Source organism: Aquarana catesbeiana, linkage group LG12 (genome assembly GCF_042186555.1).
Source record: "Aquarana catesbeiana isolate 2022-GZ linkage group LG12, ASM4218655v1, whole genome shotgun sequence".
In the NCBI taxonomy this organism is placed as follows: domain Eukaryota; kingdom Metazoa; phylum Chordata; class Amphibia; order Anura; family Ranidae; genus Aquarana; species Aquarana catesbeiana.
The window spans coordinates 61,600,666-61,616,262 of NC_133335.1; the positions used below are offsets into that span (position 1 = coordinate 61,600,666).

General features: G+C 41.5%; 1 protein-coding gene across 1 annotated transcript; it reads right to left on the minus strand.

Moving 5' to 3' along the window:
- Positions 1–7,969: 7,969 nt before the first annotated feature.
- On the minus strand, positions 7,970–13,767 carry LOC141113760 (gastrin/cholecystokinin-like peptide). The gene is made up of 3 exons (XM_073607040.1): positions 13,635–13,767; positions 10,772–10,981; positions 7,970–8,158 (listed from the first exon to the last, which is right to left on the minus strand). Exons 2-3 carry the CDS (start codon positions 10,977–10,979, stop codon positions 8,058–8,060), a joined length of 309 nt encoding a protein of 102 aa, XP_073463141.1. The 5' UTR covers positions 10,980–10,981; positions 13,635–13,767; the 3' UTR covers positions 7,970–8,057.
- Positions 13,768–15,597: the final 1,830 nt, after the last annotated feature.

Below are 15,597 nucleotides of genomic sequence, written 5' to 3' on the forward strand. Positions count from 1 at the left end.
CAAAGGCAGACATATTTAAAGTTGACAACTATGGCTTCCTCCATAGATACAGTGGAACAGTGAGTGTAGCCACCCAGGGATAGGAAGTGTTAAGCTGCCCATACATTATACAATTTTCTTGTTCAATTTCCTTAAGATTTACCTTCAACTATGTAGTGTAAGGGTCTGCCTGATTGCATACAAATTGAAAGTGTTTAGATTTAACCTCCTGTTACCGTATATACTCGAGTATAAGCCGAATTTTTCAGCACATTTTTTAGGCTGAAAAACCCCCTCTCTGCTTATACTCAAGTGAGGGTGCCGATCTGCAGCTGTTCCTGTGATTACTAAAACAGTGGGTGTCTCCCACTGTGTCATGCAGTCTGTTCGGCGGCTGTCCATTGTAACAAAGCCCCACCTCCTCCTCATCCGTGATATACAGAACACTGATACAATACTGGGAAACTGTATCAGTGTTCCGTCTATCACGGATGAAGAGGAGGCGGGGCTTTGTTACAATGGACGGCCGCCGAACAGACTGCATGACACAGCAGGAGACACCCACTGTTTTAGTAATCACAGTGAGGCTGCAGATGGGCACAGTGAGGCTGCAAATGGGCATTGTTTACCCAGTAGCTGCTGCATTTCCCACCCTAGGCTTATATTCGAGTCATTAAGTTTTCCCAGTTTTTTGTGGTGAAATTAGGTGCCTTAGCTTTTATTGGGGTCGGCCTATACGCGAGTATATTCGGTATATGTTTTTGGTAAATCTAAAGGAAAGCGTACAAGAAAATTGTATAATGTATGACCAGCTTTATTGGCTGGATTACCAGGTCAAAATAAAGGGATGGAAAACGAATGCGGCCACTGCATCTGAGCTGCAATATATTACAATTTAGTTTTTTGGGTTTAGATACTTTTTAGTATGTTGCATTACGGTGCACAGGAAGGTCTAGATTTGTAAATCTTTGTGTTTTAAACAGGTGTCAGTTACTAAATGTAAAGTAAATGCACTCTGTGGAAATTTCATTGATCTAAAAAAGGCAGACTTCAGAAAATCTGTGCAAATATATTTTCTGTCCTATGCATAAGTGCATAGTTCTATCCACTTCAGGGTTATCTCTGTAAGATGATATACTTGTCTAACATGTTCATCAGATGGTACAAATTTGTTGTAGGGTTTTGTTTATGATTGGCAGGACGATTTCTGCTACTGCTCACATATCTGAGATAGGGGATCCAATGCTGAAGATCCTGCTCTTGCAAGTTTGTATAGGTAAATGCAGTACCTGTGGTGCTCTGTTTATTAATAGCACCGCTTTTCATTGACCTATGCATATTGTTGGGGTTAGTTCAAGTGGGGATCACCTTCCCTGGGAAAAAGGCAGTGCAAACGGGGCAAGTCTTTTCTTAAAATTCTGACTTGTAGTCCGTTTTATTTAAAAGGGGAGACACAAAACAGAAAATAAATCCTTGCCATCCAGGCACTAACTGAACTGTACAGATTCCTCTTTCGCAGGAGAAGGGCTTCTTCCAGTCACCAACAAAAAAACAAGCATTTTGCAAAACTTTTCTATTCTCATACATAAGAATGGGCCCGGGCATGTTCAGGTCGAACTTGCCAGGAAGCCGGCACTACACACCGCCAATAGACATGGGCTTGGGCACGTTCGAAAGCCAACGCTAATCGGGCACATGGGATTTTCCGTATACGGCCGAGCCCATCTATAACCGCCACTCATAGGCTGCATGTGTATGTGCAGCCGGTCAGGAAATGCCTCATTGCCTATGATTGGTGGTGTGCAGTGACGGCTTCCTGGAGGATTTGGTCCGAACACACCCGAGCCCATCACTACTCATACAGAGCGATTTCTACATGTAGCTTTATCTCAGTTGGCTTCCTGAGTCCCAGGCCAGAGCACCATCTTGCTCTTCCTTATTTATCTCATTTGCTGCTGTTCACAAGTGGGAAGAAAAACCCGGTGTGGATCACACACTGCCAAGGTGACCTGATTTTACCTTCGTTTCCCACATATGACAGCATGCAAGGTGACACATTGGGGATAATTTACTAAAATGGGAGAGTGCAGAATCTGGTGCAGTTGTGCATGGTAGCCAATCAGCTTCTAACTTCAGCTTGTTCAATTAAGCTTTGACAAAAATCCTGGAAGCTGATTGTTTTTTTGCAGAGCTGCACTAGATTTTGCACTTTCCAGTTTTAGTAAATTAACCCCATAGTGTCCCTCAACCACCTACCATTATGCCACAATATCTAAAAGCAGGTGTAGACCATAATACTGGCATTTGCCTGGCTAAATCATATGCAGTAATGGTGCAAGTGTAAGACAGACACATTGGCTAACACTCACATGCTCAAATCTTGAAATGTATAACTGTGGTAATGTGTCCAGAGAACTATAGTTTATTTGTATGTCCATTATCTTGCTTCCAAAAGGACAGAAGCCATACTTCAATGTACAATTCTATTTCTACATTCTGAAATGTTCAAAACTACTTGAAATGATGAAAGGGAATCTTCTGAACATTTCATTCATAATCACTACTGCCACCTGCTGATGAACAGTTTATTACAGTCATCTAAATGTTTTTTTTTTTTTTACTGTCCTCTGCTGGTGAGCTGAATACTACTGATTTACAGAGAATATATTTTTATGCTGTACGGCTGTATTTCAGGTTTTATGTCCTCTCACAATTCTGAGACATTGGAGGAGATTTACTGAAACTGGAAAGTACAAAATCTGGTGCAGCTGTGCAAGGTAAGGTATCAGCTTTCACAAAAAAAGCTTGGAAGCGGATTGGCTACTATGCACAGCTGTGCCAGATTTTGTACTCTCTAGTTTTAGTAAATCAACCCCAGTGTATTGTACTGTATGTATGCTGTGAACTGCAATGTTATTAGTTGAGTGTAAATCAGCGATTACCTGTAAATGGGTGCAGACTGCCTGGGTCCAAGGCCATTCATTCACAGGTAATTACTCCATGTAAGCAGCCACGATTACCTGTTGGAGCCATCGGTCTCATGTTGCTTCAGTGGGGCTTCCTTCTGCAACAATTTTCCAAGAATCCTTGCTGGGGTTCCCGCATGTAATCGCATATGGCCCCATTCACAAGTGTTAATGAGGCCTTCGCTGGACTGTAATGTGATACATGGGACCATGAATGCCTAACACAGACATTTTAAATCTGACTGTTTTTGTTATCCACTTGCAAATTTTGGAAAAGTTAGGGTGACACCGTGCTCAGTACCACTTCTCATTCACACAGTTTGGGGCTCCCCAGACTTTACTAGGCTAGAAAGCAGCCTAATCAGCAGATTTACATTTCAGACATCTATGCCTCTACAAAATCCATTACATTTGGATGAAGAAGCCAGGGGTGTCCTTACCTTTGCTACATATGTATGTCACTATGCACACTGCAGAAGGAACACTTCGTAGAGTGAACACTTCATTCTGACAAAACACCCTTCTACATGACAAGCATGGGCTGTATTATGTTGAAGGCGTTGTATATAATACAAAAGTTGCCTTCTCACATGGAACATCTTGAATTTTAGTGATATTGGTCTTTTAAAAGGAAAGCAAAATCATCTGTTCAGGCCTTTGTTTTTTAAAATTACTTTTTTTTTTTATAAAATGACTTGTGCACTCTCAATCTTTGACAAAATGTATTGCAATGGTGACCCTGTTAGCGAATGGTAATGTGCTTTATGTTCTGAGATGTATATTTCATGATGATGGAAATACTCCTGACTGATTGCCTATCTGTTCAATAAACAGATGACTTGTAAAGGTGGTTAAGTGCCATATTTTAGTAGCATTTACAGGGACATTTTACTGCTGAGCCAGTGAATCTCGGAGAACCAGAGACCTTAAAAATCCACACTATACCACGGATGTCCATTTATAGGTCAGGCCTGCCAAAAAGTTACTCACACCGGTGAGTTCAATCATCCTCTGGTTTCTTGCATCTCCCACAGAATGTGCCTCCAAGTTTTCATGTCTTCCTTCATAATACTTAAAAGGTTGCCACTCTCACAAAACTGGATTTATTCCACTATAAAGGATAACTGTACTTTTTAAAACACAATAGCTACTTTAATGATGTAGGGACACTAAGCAACGTTGCAAATATAACCAAGACCTTTTCCTTTTTTCAGCTTGTCGTCTATGCTGAACTGCATACACACAATGGGTGAGAACAGGGGAGGTATCTACTCAACATACCAGTTTGGTTCAGTTTTGCTAAGAGACATAAATTATGCACTCTGTACTGCACCTATGTAATCAGTGGAGATCACAAACTGCTAGAAGGAGGCAGCCACTGCAGGAGTTTTTATAAAGTGTAGTGAGGATGTCTGAAGACAAGGAACCATTCTGCTTTTCATAATTGGTTGTCTCAAATTCCATCGCATTGGTAAATGGGCAGGGCTTAGCTAATCTTAAGTAGGGGCTGCCTAATTTTAGCGGTTTATGATCTTCTGGGATGACATTAATGGATTGCAGGGCCCTTTGATTATAGGAACAGGTTATTTGACCAAAGCCTATCAGAAGAGAGACCATGAGGCCCTTTTTACATGGGGCGGCTGCAATCCGCTTGCTTAGCAGAGGATCTCTTCTCTGATCCCTGCTGAGCAGCCAGATCACAGGTCCGTGTCGGCTTCACTCCTGCGGAACGGACACAGACAGAGACCGCTCTCCTGCATAGGTGACTGGATGTAAACGGACCGTATGTCCATTTACACCCAACTATCATCCGATCCGCTGGATGGAATCGGATTGGATTGAATGTGGCTGGAACATCCGTATGAAAGGGGCTTTACAAGTGTGCCAGGAGGATCGCCTTACCATAGTACTCTTTTGGGGTTGATTTATGAAAACTGGAGAGTGCAAAATCTGATGCAGCTGTGCATGGTAGCCAATGAGCTTTTAACGTCAGCTTGTTCAATTAAGCTTTGACAAAAAAAATAATGGAAGCTGATTGGTTTCTATGCACAGCTGCACCAGATTTTGCACTCCACGGTTCTCGCAAATGTGTGTACATCTATTTTGAGGTATTTTTTTCTGAAAAAATCCCATACCTTTTTTTAATATATAAAAATACCGGTACTTACCGTATATACTCAAGTATAAGCCGAGTTTTTCAGCCCATTTTTTAGGCTGAAACCCCCCCCCCCATCGGCTTATGTGAGCCGTACAGCAGCCGTATCTTTGATTACTAAAACAGCGGGTGTCTCATGCTGTGTTGTGCAGTCTGTTCGGCGGCCGTCCATTGTAACAAAGCCCCGCCTCCTCTTCGTCCGTTATAGAGGAACACTGATACAATGCCGGGAAGGGAAACTGTATCAGTGTTCCGTCTATCACAGACGAGGAGGAGGCGGGGCTTTGTTGCAATGGACGGCTGGCGAACAGACTACTAAAACAGCGGGAGTCTCCCGCTGTGTTGTGCAATCAAAGATACGGCTGCAGATGGGCATTGTTTACCCAGTAGCTGCTTCATTTTCCCACCCTATGCTTCTACTCAAGTCAATACGTTTTCACAGTTTTTTGTGGTGAAATTAGGTGCCTCGGCTTATATTCGGGTCGCCTTTTACTCGAGTATATACAGTATATCTGTTTTTACATGCAACTTCCTCTCTTTCTGATTACTATATCACTAGCCAAGTTTGAACTGGTGGATATGAACATGACTTGTAGTTATGAGAGACTCTTTAGTCATGACATTTTTATACATTAGATTTTCCCTATGGTAGAGACAGCAATGAGCCAGCAGGCTTTGTATAACCCTGAGGCATTCACTATATAAAGAGGAGTCAGATCCAGCAGGAAGAGTAATATCGCCTTGTACGGTAGGTAGTTGAATGCATACATTTCACCAGATTTCCCTGAGAGATATAAAAATGTACATAGCAGGTGATTCAATTCACCAGTGTCTACCTACATTGAAATATTACATTGCCATAGTCTGCCTTTTACATGTGTATTTTTAGAAAAGCCATTGAGAGGTGTTAAGGATTGAAGTTTAATTTACCATTTTGTCCCCCCAGTGAGCCCCAAGGCCACACTGTAAGTGCTGAAGTAGAATAAGAAAAATCCCCTTGCAAAGTGGACATGATCTCCAGTAAATCAGCCACATTCGGAAGGAGGGGTTATAGGGACACAAGTGGAATCAATTAATGAAATAAAAGGAATGTCCTTGCAACTTCTGAATCCTTCTCCCCCTAAAATGATTTGCATTTTTTAAAGCTGAACTCCGGCCTTCACTTCAGTCTTGCACAGTTGTACCGGCTCCTCTCCTGTACTGAAATTGTTTACTCTGGCTTCACTGTACACTGTGAGCTTCTCACAGCATGCATTAGAAGACGCTCTTGAGAGGCAAACTGAGGCAGGGTGCTGTAATGTTTCCAGGAAGTTATTTACAGCACCCTGCACCCAGCATCTGCAACATTGCATAGATAGTCTATAATAACCACGGAAGGCAAAATATAAGCTTCAGCTTTACATTCTAACTCAAGCTATTTTTGCATAGAATGATAAAGGGTTAGAATCTGCCAAATGTTATCACTTCCTGTGCCCCCATTTGGCAGATTTATCCCGAAGTCCTTTCTATTTGAAAGAACAGGCCGTGTTCCCAACACTTTTTTTTGGTGCTAGTATCAGAAGTACAGCAGCACCACCTTCTGTCTGACAGTGGTATTTCAGAGCCAAGGTGAGGCTCCTCCTCTGCTCTGGTCACGTGACACAGCTGAGGGGGGAGGACTTCCCTCACTCTGAACTACCGTGTTTCCCCGAAAATAAGATCTACCCCAAAAATAAGACCTAGCGCTATTTTCCTGGAGGGCTGCAAAATAAGCCCTACCCCGAAAATAAGCCCTAGTTCGAGGTGATTGTGTGCTTTTCGAGGAAACGCGGTATAATCCTGTTACGGAGGTGTGCTGTGTGTGTCTCTAGCGGTGTCAGGTGCCTTTGATACAGAGCGGCGCTCAGCTGTTCTCCCCGTCGGTCTCCTCTTCTCCCGCCTGTCTGCGGGGGATCTCGGCCCCCCTCCCTTCGCAGAGCTTCGGCAGGTCACTGTAGGTACGGTGCAGAGCCTCTGCAATCAACATGTTATACTGTGTGCGGTATGCAGCATGGATACTCCTGTCTCCACACGGTATTTACATTGTAACAATTTGTCAAAGGAATAGACTTTGTGTAAATGAGGAAAGTTTAAACACTAAACCTTTTTCTGACATTTGTTGGTTTCAAGTTAAAATCTTTTTTTTGCTAGAAAATTACTTAGAACCCCCAAACATTATATATATTTTTTTATTAGAGACCCTAGAGAATAAAATGGTGGTTGTTGCAATATTTTATGTCACACTGTATTTGCGCAGCGGTCTTTCAAATTCAATTTTTTTGGAAAAAATTACTTTAATGAATTAAAAAAAAAAAAAACTAAACCAGTAAAGTTAGCCCAATTTTTTTGTATAATGTGAAAGATTTTACTTTGCGAGAATCGTGAGAGAATGGTAATCTTTTTATTCTAAGCAAAAAAATTGTGATTTTCATTTTGGCCATAATCGTGCAGCTCTAACAGATAGTAACCCATGTTTAAAACATCCGTTTTGCCGCGTTTGCGTTTAGAAGCGTTTAAAAAAAAACCTTTTTTTTTTTTTTTTTTTTTTGCAAAATAGCCAAAAATGAAAAACGCCTGTAAACGAAACGCGGCTAAATGTGAGTTAACCGTGTTCAGAAGCGTTTGGCGCTTGACATTCCTCTAAACTCAGCTTTTGAACCCATTTTTTTGCGTTCCAAAAAATGCCTCTAACCTCAACTGCCTAGAAACGAACCTGTATATATATGTACTGATAAGATAACAGAGGAGAGTTCAGGAGCCGTTGAAAAAAATGCCCAACTGCTCCTAAACGTCCGTTTAGCAGCAGCATTCTACATGAGGCCTAATTGCATCAAAAACAAAGTGCAGAATATTTATCAGACCAATAATTTATTAGCATCATTAATCCCCATTGGGATGTTCACAGCAGTAAAATAGGCAGAGATGGTAAAGGAAAGGATTTAAGATTCTGTGACTTCTGAACTTCTGCGGCCAAAATCCATCCATCCGGCATAGTCCCGGTCACGCATGGGGTGAAGATGGTCCTCAGCATTGGAGAGTTCTGTGGTGGGAGAATAAAGGGTTAGGGTGAGAAATTATGGGAGAAAAAATATAGGGTACAGATTTATACAGTCATATTAAAAATGATGGACACCCCATGAAAATTGTTGACACTTTTAACATATTTGAACCGGAAAATATTAGACCTTTTTTTAAATAGTGCCTACAGATAAATGTGTCAATGTGGATACACTTGAACTAATGACACATAAACTTGACATGGTGGATTCATTCTCATCAAATAAAAATGCAGACTTGTTATGCGGAAAAAGGAAGTATAACTCCTAATACAAATTCAAATCTGGTGCTCCAGATTAGGTGCCAATGATTAGATCCTTTGTAGGGAGTATGCAGGTGGAACCTATGCAATTTAAACCTCAGATATCTAAGGTCCTATGTTCTCTTAGCTATTGACGTGTGGAGTGTCACCATGTCAAGATCAAAAGGAGCTCTCCAAGACCCGCAGAAAGAAAGTTATGGATGCCTAGGAGTCTGGCAAGGGATTTCTAAAGTGTCCAGGACTCTTCTGCTCAAGAGCTGACTGATGTTAAAATAATTTCGAAACACCCCAAAATTTCATTGCAGAATCTGCAGGTGACTCTCGCAACAGTTGGTATCAAAGTACATGTATCTACAATCAAAGATTGCCCCAATTCAACCTGCATTGCAAGGGTGCCACAAAAAAGCCTTCAGGCCTTCTGGAACAGTGCTCAGTGGATTGATGAATCAAAGATAAATTTGTTTGGCAACACTAACCATGTTTGTCACAAACTGAATACAGCATTTTAGGAGAACCTCATACTAACTGTGAAGCGTGGTGGTGCAAATGTTATGTTTTCTGGTTTCAGGGTCTGGACAGCACACAAGTCATCGAGCAGAAACATACATTCTGTATCATATCTAAGTGTACTTAAAGCTGAACTCAGGGCACAAAGCAGAGAGCTGAGCTGTGTTAGGGGGTCAGCAGGTAGTAAACAAAGATCTAAAATTCAGCTCAGTCACAGAATGCTTGAAATACCTAGAAAATCTCCAGCTTCGGTAACTACTCATGTTATCCAATGCAGCTGCTGGAGACCATGGCCCACCAGAGGTTTTTAGTTGTATCGACCACTATTTTAATGGAGTGAATGCAGTTACCTCCACTGTCGACTACTATAATCAGGCAACCACGACACCCACAGCTGCCTGAATACCCAAAGAGAGTGCTGTGGGTATGGGGTAAAGATGTCAAGCACAGGGTGGCCTGCCATGATAACAAGAGGCCTATAGACATGTGAACATTCACAGAGAAGCAGTGGCGGCTCGTTCATACAGGGAGCAGGGGCGCCGCCCCCCCAATCCATGCGCCCGGCCCCTAATCTACATGCAGGGCGCCGGACGCATGGATTTGAATTGGGATTTTTTTTTTAAGCACGAGATTAGAGCCTGAGGCTCTAATTGGCTTAAAAAAAGGTCCACTTGTGTGACAATAGCGAATTTATATTCTGGACCCAAAATATTGAGCACCAGCCGCCACTGCCAAGAAGGCTGTAAATATCTGAATCAGAGGCATTTTCGGGGGAAGGTGGGTGTGTTAGTGTTACTAAACCCACAACAGTAAAATCAGTCTGTATATGCAGTAAAGCATGCTTGTTATACTCACTGTGGGACCTAACGGGGGTAATTCCTCTGCCTTGTGTAAAAAGGCTGTTTAATCTTGTCTTCTCTGATCCTCCCCTTCTTTCACTGTCCCCAATTAATCTTCTGATGGTGCAGAGCCTTGGCGGCAATCTGCACAGGCTCAGTTTGGTGTGTATTGCTCAGTTTTTTTTCTTGGGAGGGTGCATGTGATCATCACAGGGCCAATCAGCACTGTCCATACAGAGCCTTATAGGACAGTAAGAGTAGAATGAAAACTCCTCCTACAAGCTTTACCAGACACTGATGGAAGGCACAAGACTGCTATATACTGTTGATGATAAAATGTATTTAGCAGTTTATATTTACTAAAATAATTGCATTTCCATGTTCTGTGTACTGTGAGAGACCAGATATAGTGAATGCAGGGTCCTGGGTTTAGTAACACTTTAAGGTAAGGATTCAGTTATAGGGGTGTTTAAGGCTTAGAGTAAAGTGTCAGATTAACGATTGCACGTTAGGTGTTAGGAGAGTTGTATTAAAAAAACGGCATGGATGTATTTTCTGCAATTTAAATGTGTGAATGCAGAAAGTACTGCATTATGGCCCCTAGATGGTGCCGAAGAACTTACTTATTTCCTATGATAGCACCATCTAGTGGCCATAGTACATTATAGCCATTAAATGGCACTGACTATAATAGGAAATAGCTTTAATATTATTATATTATTATACAGGATTTATATAGCACCAACAGTTTGCGTAGCACTTTACAACACGAGGGCAAACAATACAGTTACAATACAGTTACAATACCATTCAATACAGGAGGAATCAGAGGGCAATATATTAAATTTTTGTTTTTGTATACACTTTAAATAAAGCAAGCATTGCACCGGGAAATCTTAATCCTCTTGCACTGGAACCATATACTGTACACCCCTGTAAATTCTGAGCCGTGGTTTATGCTCTCTATTACTTTGTTGCTGCACATTACCTGAAAGTAGTTCGGGGAGAAGCTGTGACATGATCAGCTGCTTCTGTTCATGGGTCAGGGATGCTAGGAGGTCCCGTCTGCTGACATCAGAAATTGAGTTCTTCCTTTGAGCTCCGTGTCTTGCTGATTCTAGCTCTGTCATTGGCCTGCACAAGACTGCTATGGCAAGCATGGCTAGCAGAATACTAACACAAACCTTCTTGTCCATTTCTGTAACACAAGAATGAGTAAACCTGTTAAAGAGACCCTTAATTCTAAGAGTAAATACAGTGATCTTTAAGGTACCCAAAACTATTGTGCAAGTAGTAACACCCCAGGACTGCCACCGATGTCCTCTGTGCCTTCCTTTTGGACAATGACCCCAATCTCTGCTAATAGGAAGGCAGACCGAGGCAGGCAATAAGCAAGACCGGGGAGGAAGGTGCTCATTAGACCCTTTAGGCAGTCTATTGGTTTAAATTGGACAGAACCTTTTAGGTAGGCTTGCAGTGGGAGAGAAGGGTCATCATACCCAACCAGAGTAGGAAGCAGAGATTGTATATGTAACATGCAAACACTTAAAAAAGATGATGTGGGATCCTCCGCTCAAAGAGGGGCTTAAACCAGAGTGCTTGTGTCTCATTACCTCCAGGAAGAGAAGAGCTCCAGGTGCTGGCTAAATGCTGATGCAAGTAGAAGAGAACAAGAAGACCTGGACAGCCGCACACCGGAATGGATAAATCCGTCTTTTTATTCAAAATACAGGATCATGGGGTACACAACACGACTGTGGGGTGGTACAAAAGCTATGAGTAAGCACTTGGTGTAAGTGTGAAACGCGTCAGTTATTTTTGTACCACCCCACAGTCGTGTTGTGTACCCCATGATCCTGTATTTTGAATAAAAAGACGGATTTATCCATTCCGGTGTGCGGCTGTCCAGGTCTTCTTGTTCTCGTCTACTTAAAAAAGATGATTTGCAATAACGCCCAACTCAGTGCAAATTTTTGGATAGAATAGAGAAGGGTTAGAACCTCCGCCTGGCTTTTATGGTTGCCTGTTCCCCCACTGGAGATTTTTATCTGTTATGAGACCAAAGGTTCAATTCACAAAGCTTTTAACACAAGAATAGGGTGATTTATTATAGCCATATGACTGCAATTTTCAATCTTAGCTAAAAATAATTCCCACTTTTTAAATATTAGTTTCCTTATCATGGCGTGTTAGCTTTTTAAATGGAGCCTATAAAGTTTAATATGTCTGTCACCATCTACAGCAACATACAAGTACTGCAGCCAGTCAGGCTTAATATACTGTATTTGCTGTGCATCCCACTAAAGTTGTTGTTACACTGATCTAAACTAATAAAACTATTCCTATTACTTCCTGTCCTTCAGACCCCTTTGTCACCAGGACAAGAAGTGAAGGGAAATCTCCCTAACAATCAGCAATAAAAACAAGCAGAGGTTCTAACCCTTCTCTACTATATCTAGAACCAAAATGCTGTTACTGTAGGAGCTGGGATTCAAAGTGTATAAAAACCATAACAGTTATTTTTTCTTAGTTGCTTTTTTTTTAGGTCTGTTAAATATACCAATAAAAGTGGGTTGTGATGTTTGTTTATGAGATTAAAAAAAAAGAAAATCTGCTGATCATGTCAGAAATCCAGTTCTGTTCTATCATTTGTGCCCTCTGCAGTCTTGTCTAGTGCTCGTCTGTGGGCTACAGAACACCTCCCCCTTATGTAAGCAAGATGAGGAGATAAGGGATGTTCTCTGAAGTCCTAACACACTACCTGCCCTAGGGTGATAATGCTGCTCCATAGATAGTGAGTGAGCCCTGTAATCCAGGGGCAGGAAGTGTGCTACCAGGATCACAAGGCTAAGCAAAGAAAAAAGAAAACGAAGGCAGCCATCACTTCTAAGGACTGGTAAGCTGCAGTATATTTAACAATTAAGTATTCTGTATTCTGTGTATTACTTTTTTTTTCTTGCATTTAGTTACTCTTACAGCTCATCTCTTTTCCATAGATACATACATATTTATTAAAAAATAATTTTTTTTATTATATACATTATTATAAATATAATATATTTATATAAATAAAAATTATAAACTCTAAAGTTCCCTTTTAGGATCAAAAATCCCTCAAAAAGGTTCCTTACAATTCTAAGACTGTTATCCAGTAGCCCTTTATTGATCAGGTGTCTCATATAGAAAAAGTCATTCGACCCAAAACTGACAAATGGGGGTGCTGGAAACAACTGATGGCTTAATAAATCTGCTGAGATTGGCAGTCAAAGAGGCTTCAGCCCCTCTTTTACATGTGTTCATTTATGCACATTTTTAAGTTTTTTATTCCTTTTTTATTTTACTGCATGGAAATTGCAGCAGGAGGAAGGAGACTCCTCTAGCTGCTGCATATGGCTTTAGACTTTGTGGTGTTAAGTAGCAATGAGTGACACATTAGACATAAAAAAAAAAATGTAAATGTACAAAATTAAATATTATTTGCAATAATCTATCACCATTTCCAAGTCATCCCATGTAGGCTGGGTTCACACTATTGCGAATTGGATGTGGATTTCTCTGCATCCAACTCACAATAGCAGGAGATTTTGATGTCTCTCTATGGAGCTGATTCGCAAATCTCCGCTGCGGCTTCGGTGCGAGTTTGCACAGGAGTCCTGTGCGTCTTTTGGTCCGTTTCAGGTCCGAATTCAGCCAAAAACTTGGTCTGAAATCGGACCTGAAATGGTGAACGGGGACGCACCGGACCCCTGCTGGGAGCCACATGCAAAGATAGTGTGAACTGAGCCTTAAGCAATACACAGCTGTCAAATCGTGAGCAGTCTGTCGCCCCCTGCTGTTCATACATGGCTCACCTGTTGCAGTGATCCTTCAGAGCCTGGATGCTGCTGCTGGTAAGATGTTGCTGGCTGGCTGCAGCATCCCATCGCCTTTTTATTGTAGGTGATGATGGCTGGTCCCACCCACCCATATTCTTCCTTCAGGGCCCCTTCTGCTTGTGATGTCAGAGAACCTCGTGCCCTTTAGATAGATGGAGATTAACTATTTGTCAAGAGGATCACTCATCACAATAGCAGACGGTGCAATAAAACGGAACAATTATGTTTCATTTCATTGCCTGACACTAAGATGCCAGACCTGCATGTTACGGAAAAATAGTTTTAAGTGGAATTGAAAAAAAAAAAATCAAAGGATTTTAACTCTTCTTTTCCTGGGTCCATTTTGATGCCGTTGATTACAAAAGATTAGAATTTTGTTTTTTGCTTTTTAAGGACAGAAAGGGTACGGTGCCTTGCAAAAGTATTCACCCCCCCCCCCCTTGGCATTTTTCATGTTTTGTTACCTCACAACCTGGAATTAACATGGATTGTTTGAGGATTTGCATCATTTAATTTACAGAACATGTCCACAACTTTGAAGATTTTTTTTTTTTTTTTTTATTGTGAAGCAAATAACAAATAGGACAAAATAACAGAAAAAGTCAATGTGCATAACTATTCACCCCCCTAAAGTCAATACTTTGTAGAGCCACCTTTTGCGGCTATCACAGCTCCAAGTCGCTTTGGATAAGTCTCTATGAGCTTGCCACATCTTACCACTGGGATTTTTGCCCATTCCTCCTTGCAAAACTGCTCCAGCTTCTTCAAGTTGGAAGGTTTGCGCTTGTGAACAGCAATCTTTAAGTCTGACCACAGATTTTCTATTGGATTGAGGTCTGGGCTTTGACTAGGTCATTCCAACTCATTTACATGTTTCCCCTTAAACCACTCAACTGTTGCTTTAGCAGTGTGTTTGGGGTCATTGTCCTGCTGGAAGGTGAACCTCTGTTGTAGCCTCAAATCACACACAGAGTGGTACAGGTTTTGCTCAAGAATATCCCTGTATTTAGCACCATCCATCTTTCCCTCAACTCTGACCAGTTTCCCAGTCCTGACTGCTGAAAAACATCCCCACAGCATGATGCTGCCACCACCATGTTTCACTGTGGGGATGGTGTTTTTTTGGGTGATGTGATGTGTTAGGTTTGCGCCAGACATAGCGTTTTCTTTGATGACCAAAAAGTTTTCAATTTTAGTCTCATCAGACCAGAGCACCTTCCTCCATACATTTTGGGAGTCTCCCACATGCCTTTTCACAAACTCAAAACGTGCCATTTTGTTTTTTGCTGAAAGTAATGGCTTTCTTCTGGCCACTCTGCCATAAAGCCCAACTCTATGGAGCGTATGGCTTATTGTCATCCTATGTACAGATACTCCAGTCTCTGCTGTGGAGCTCTGCAGCTCCTCCAGGGTTACCTTAGGTCTCTGTGCTGCCTCTCTGATTAATGCCCTCCTTGCCCGGTCCGTAAGTTTTGGTGTGCAGCCGTCTCTTGGCAGGTTTGCTGTTGTGCCATGTTCTTTCCATTTGGTTATAATAGATTTGATGGTGCTCCTAGGGATCATCAAAGATTTGGATATTTTTTTATAACCTAACCCTGACTTGTACTTCTCAACAACATTGTCCCTTACTTGTTTGGAGAGTTCCTTGGTCTTCATGGCAGTGTTTGGTTAGTGGTGCCTCTTGCTTAGGTGTTGCAGCCTCTGGGACCTTTCAAAAAGGTGTGTATATGTAATGACAGATCATGTGACACTTAGATTGCACACAGGTGGACATCATTTCACTAATTATGTGACTTCTGAAGGTAATTGGTTGCACCAGAGCTTTTTATGGGCTTCATAATAAAGGGGGTGAATACAAATGCACACGCCAATTATCAGTTTTTTTATTTCTAAAAAATAGTTTTATGTATATATTTTTCTAATTTTACTTCACCAACTT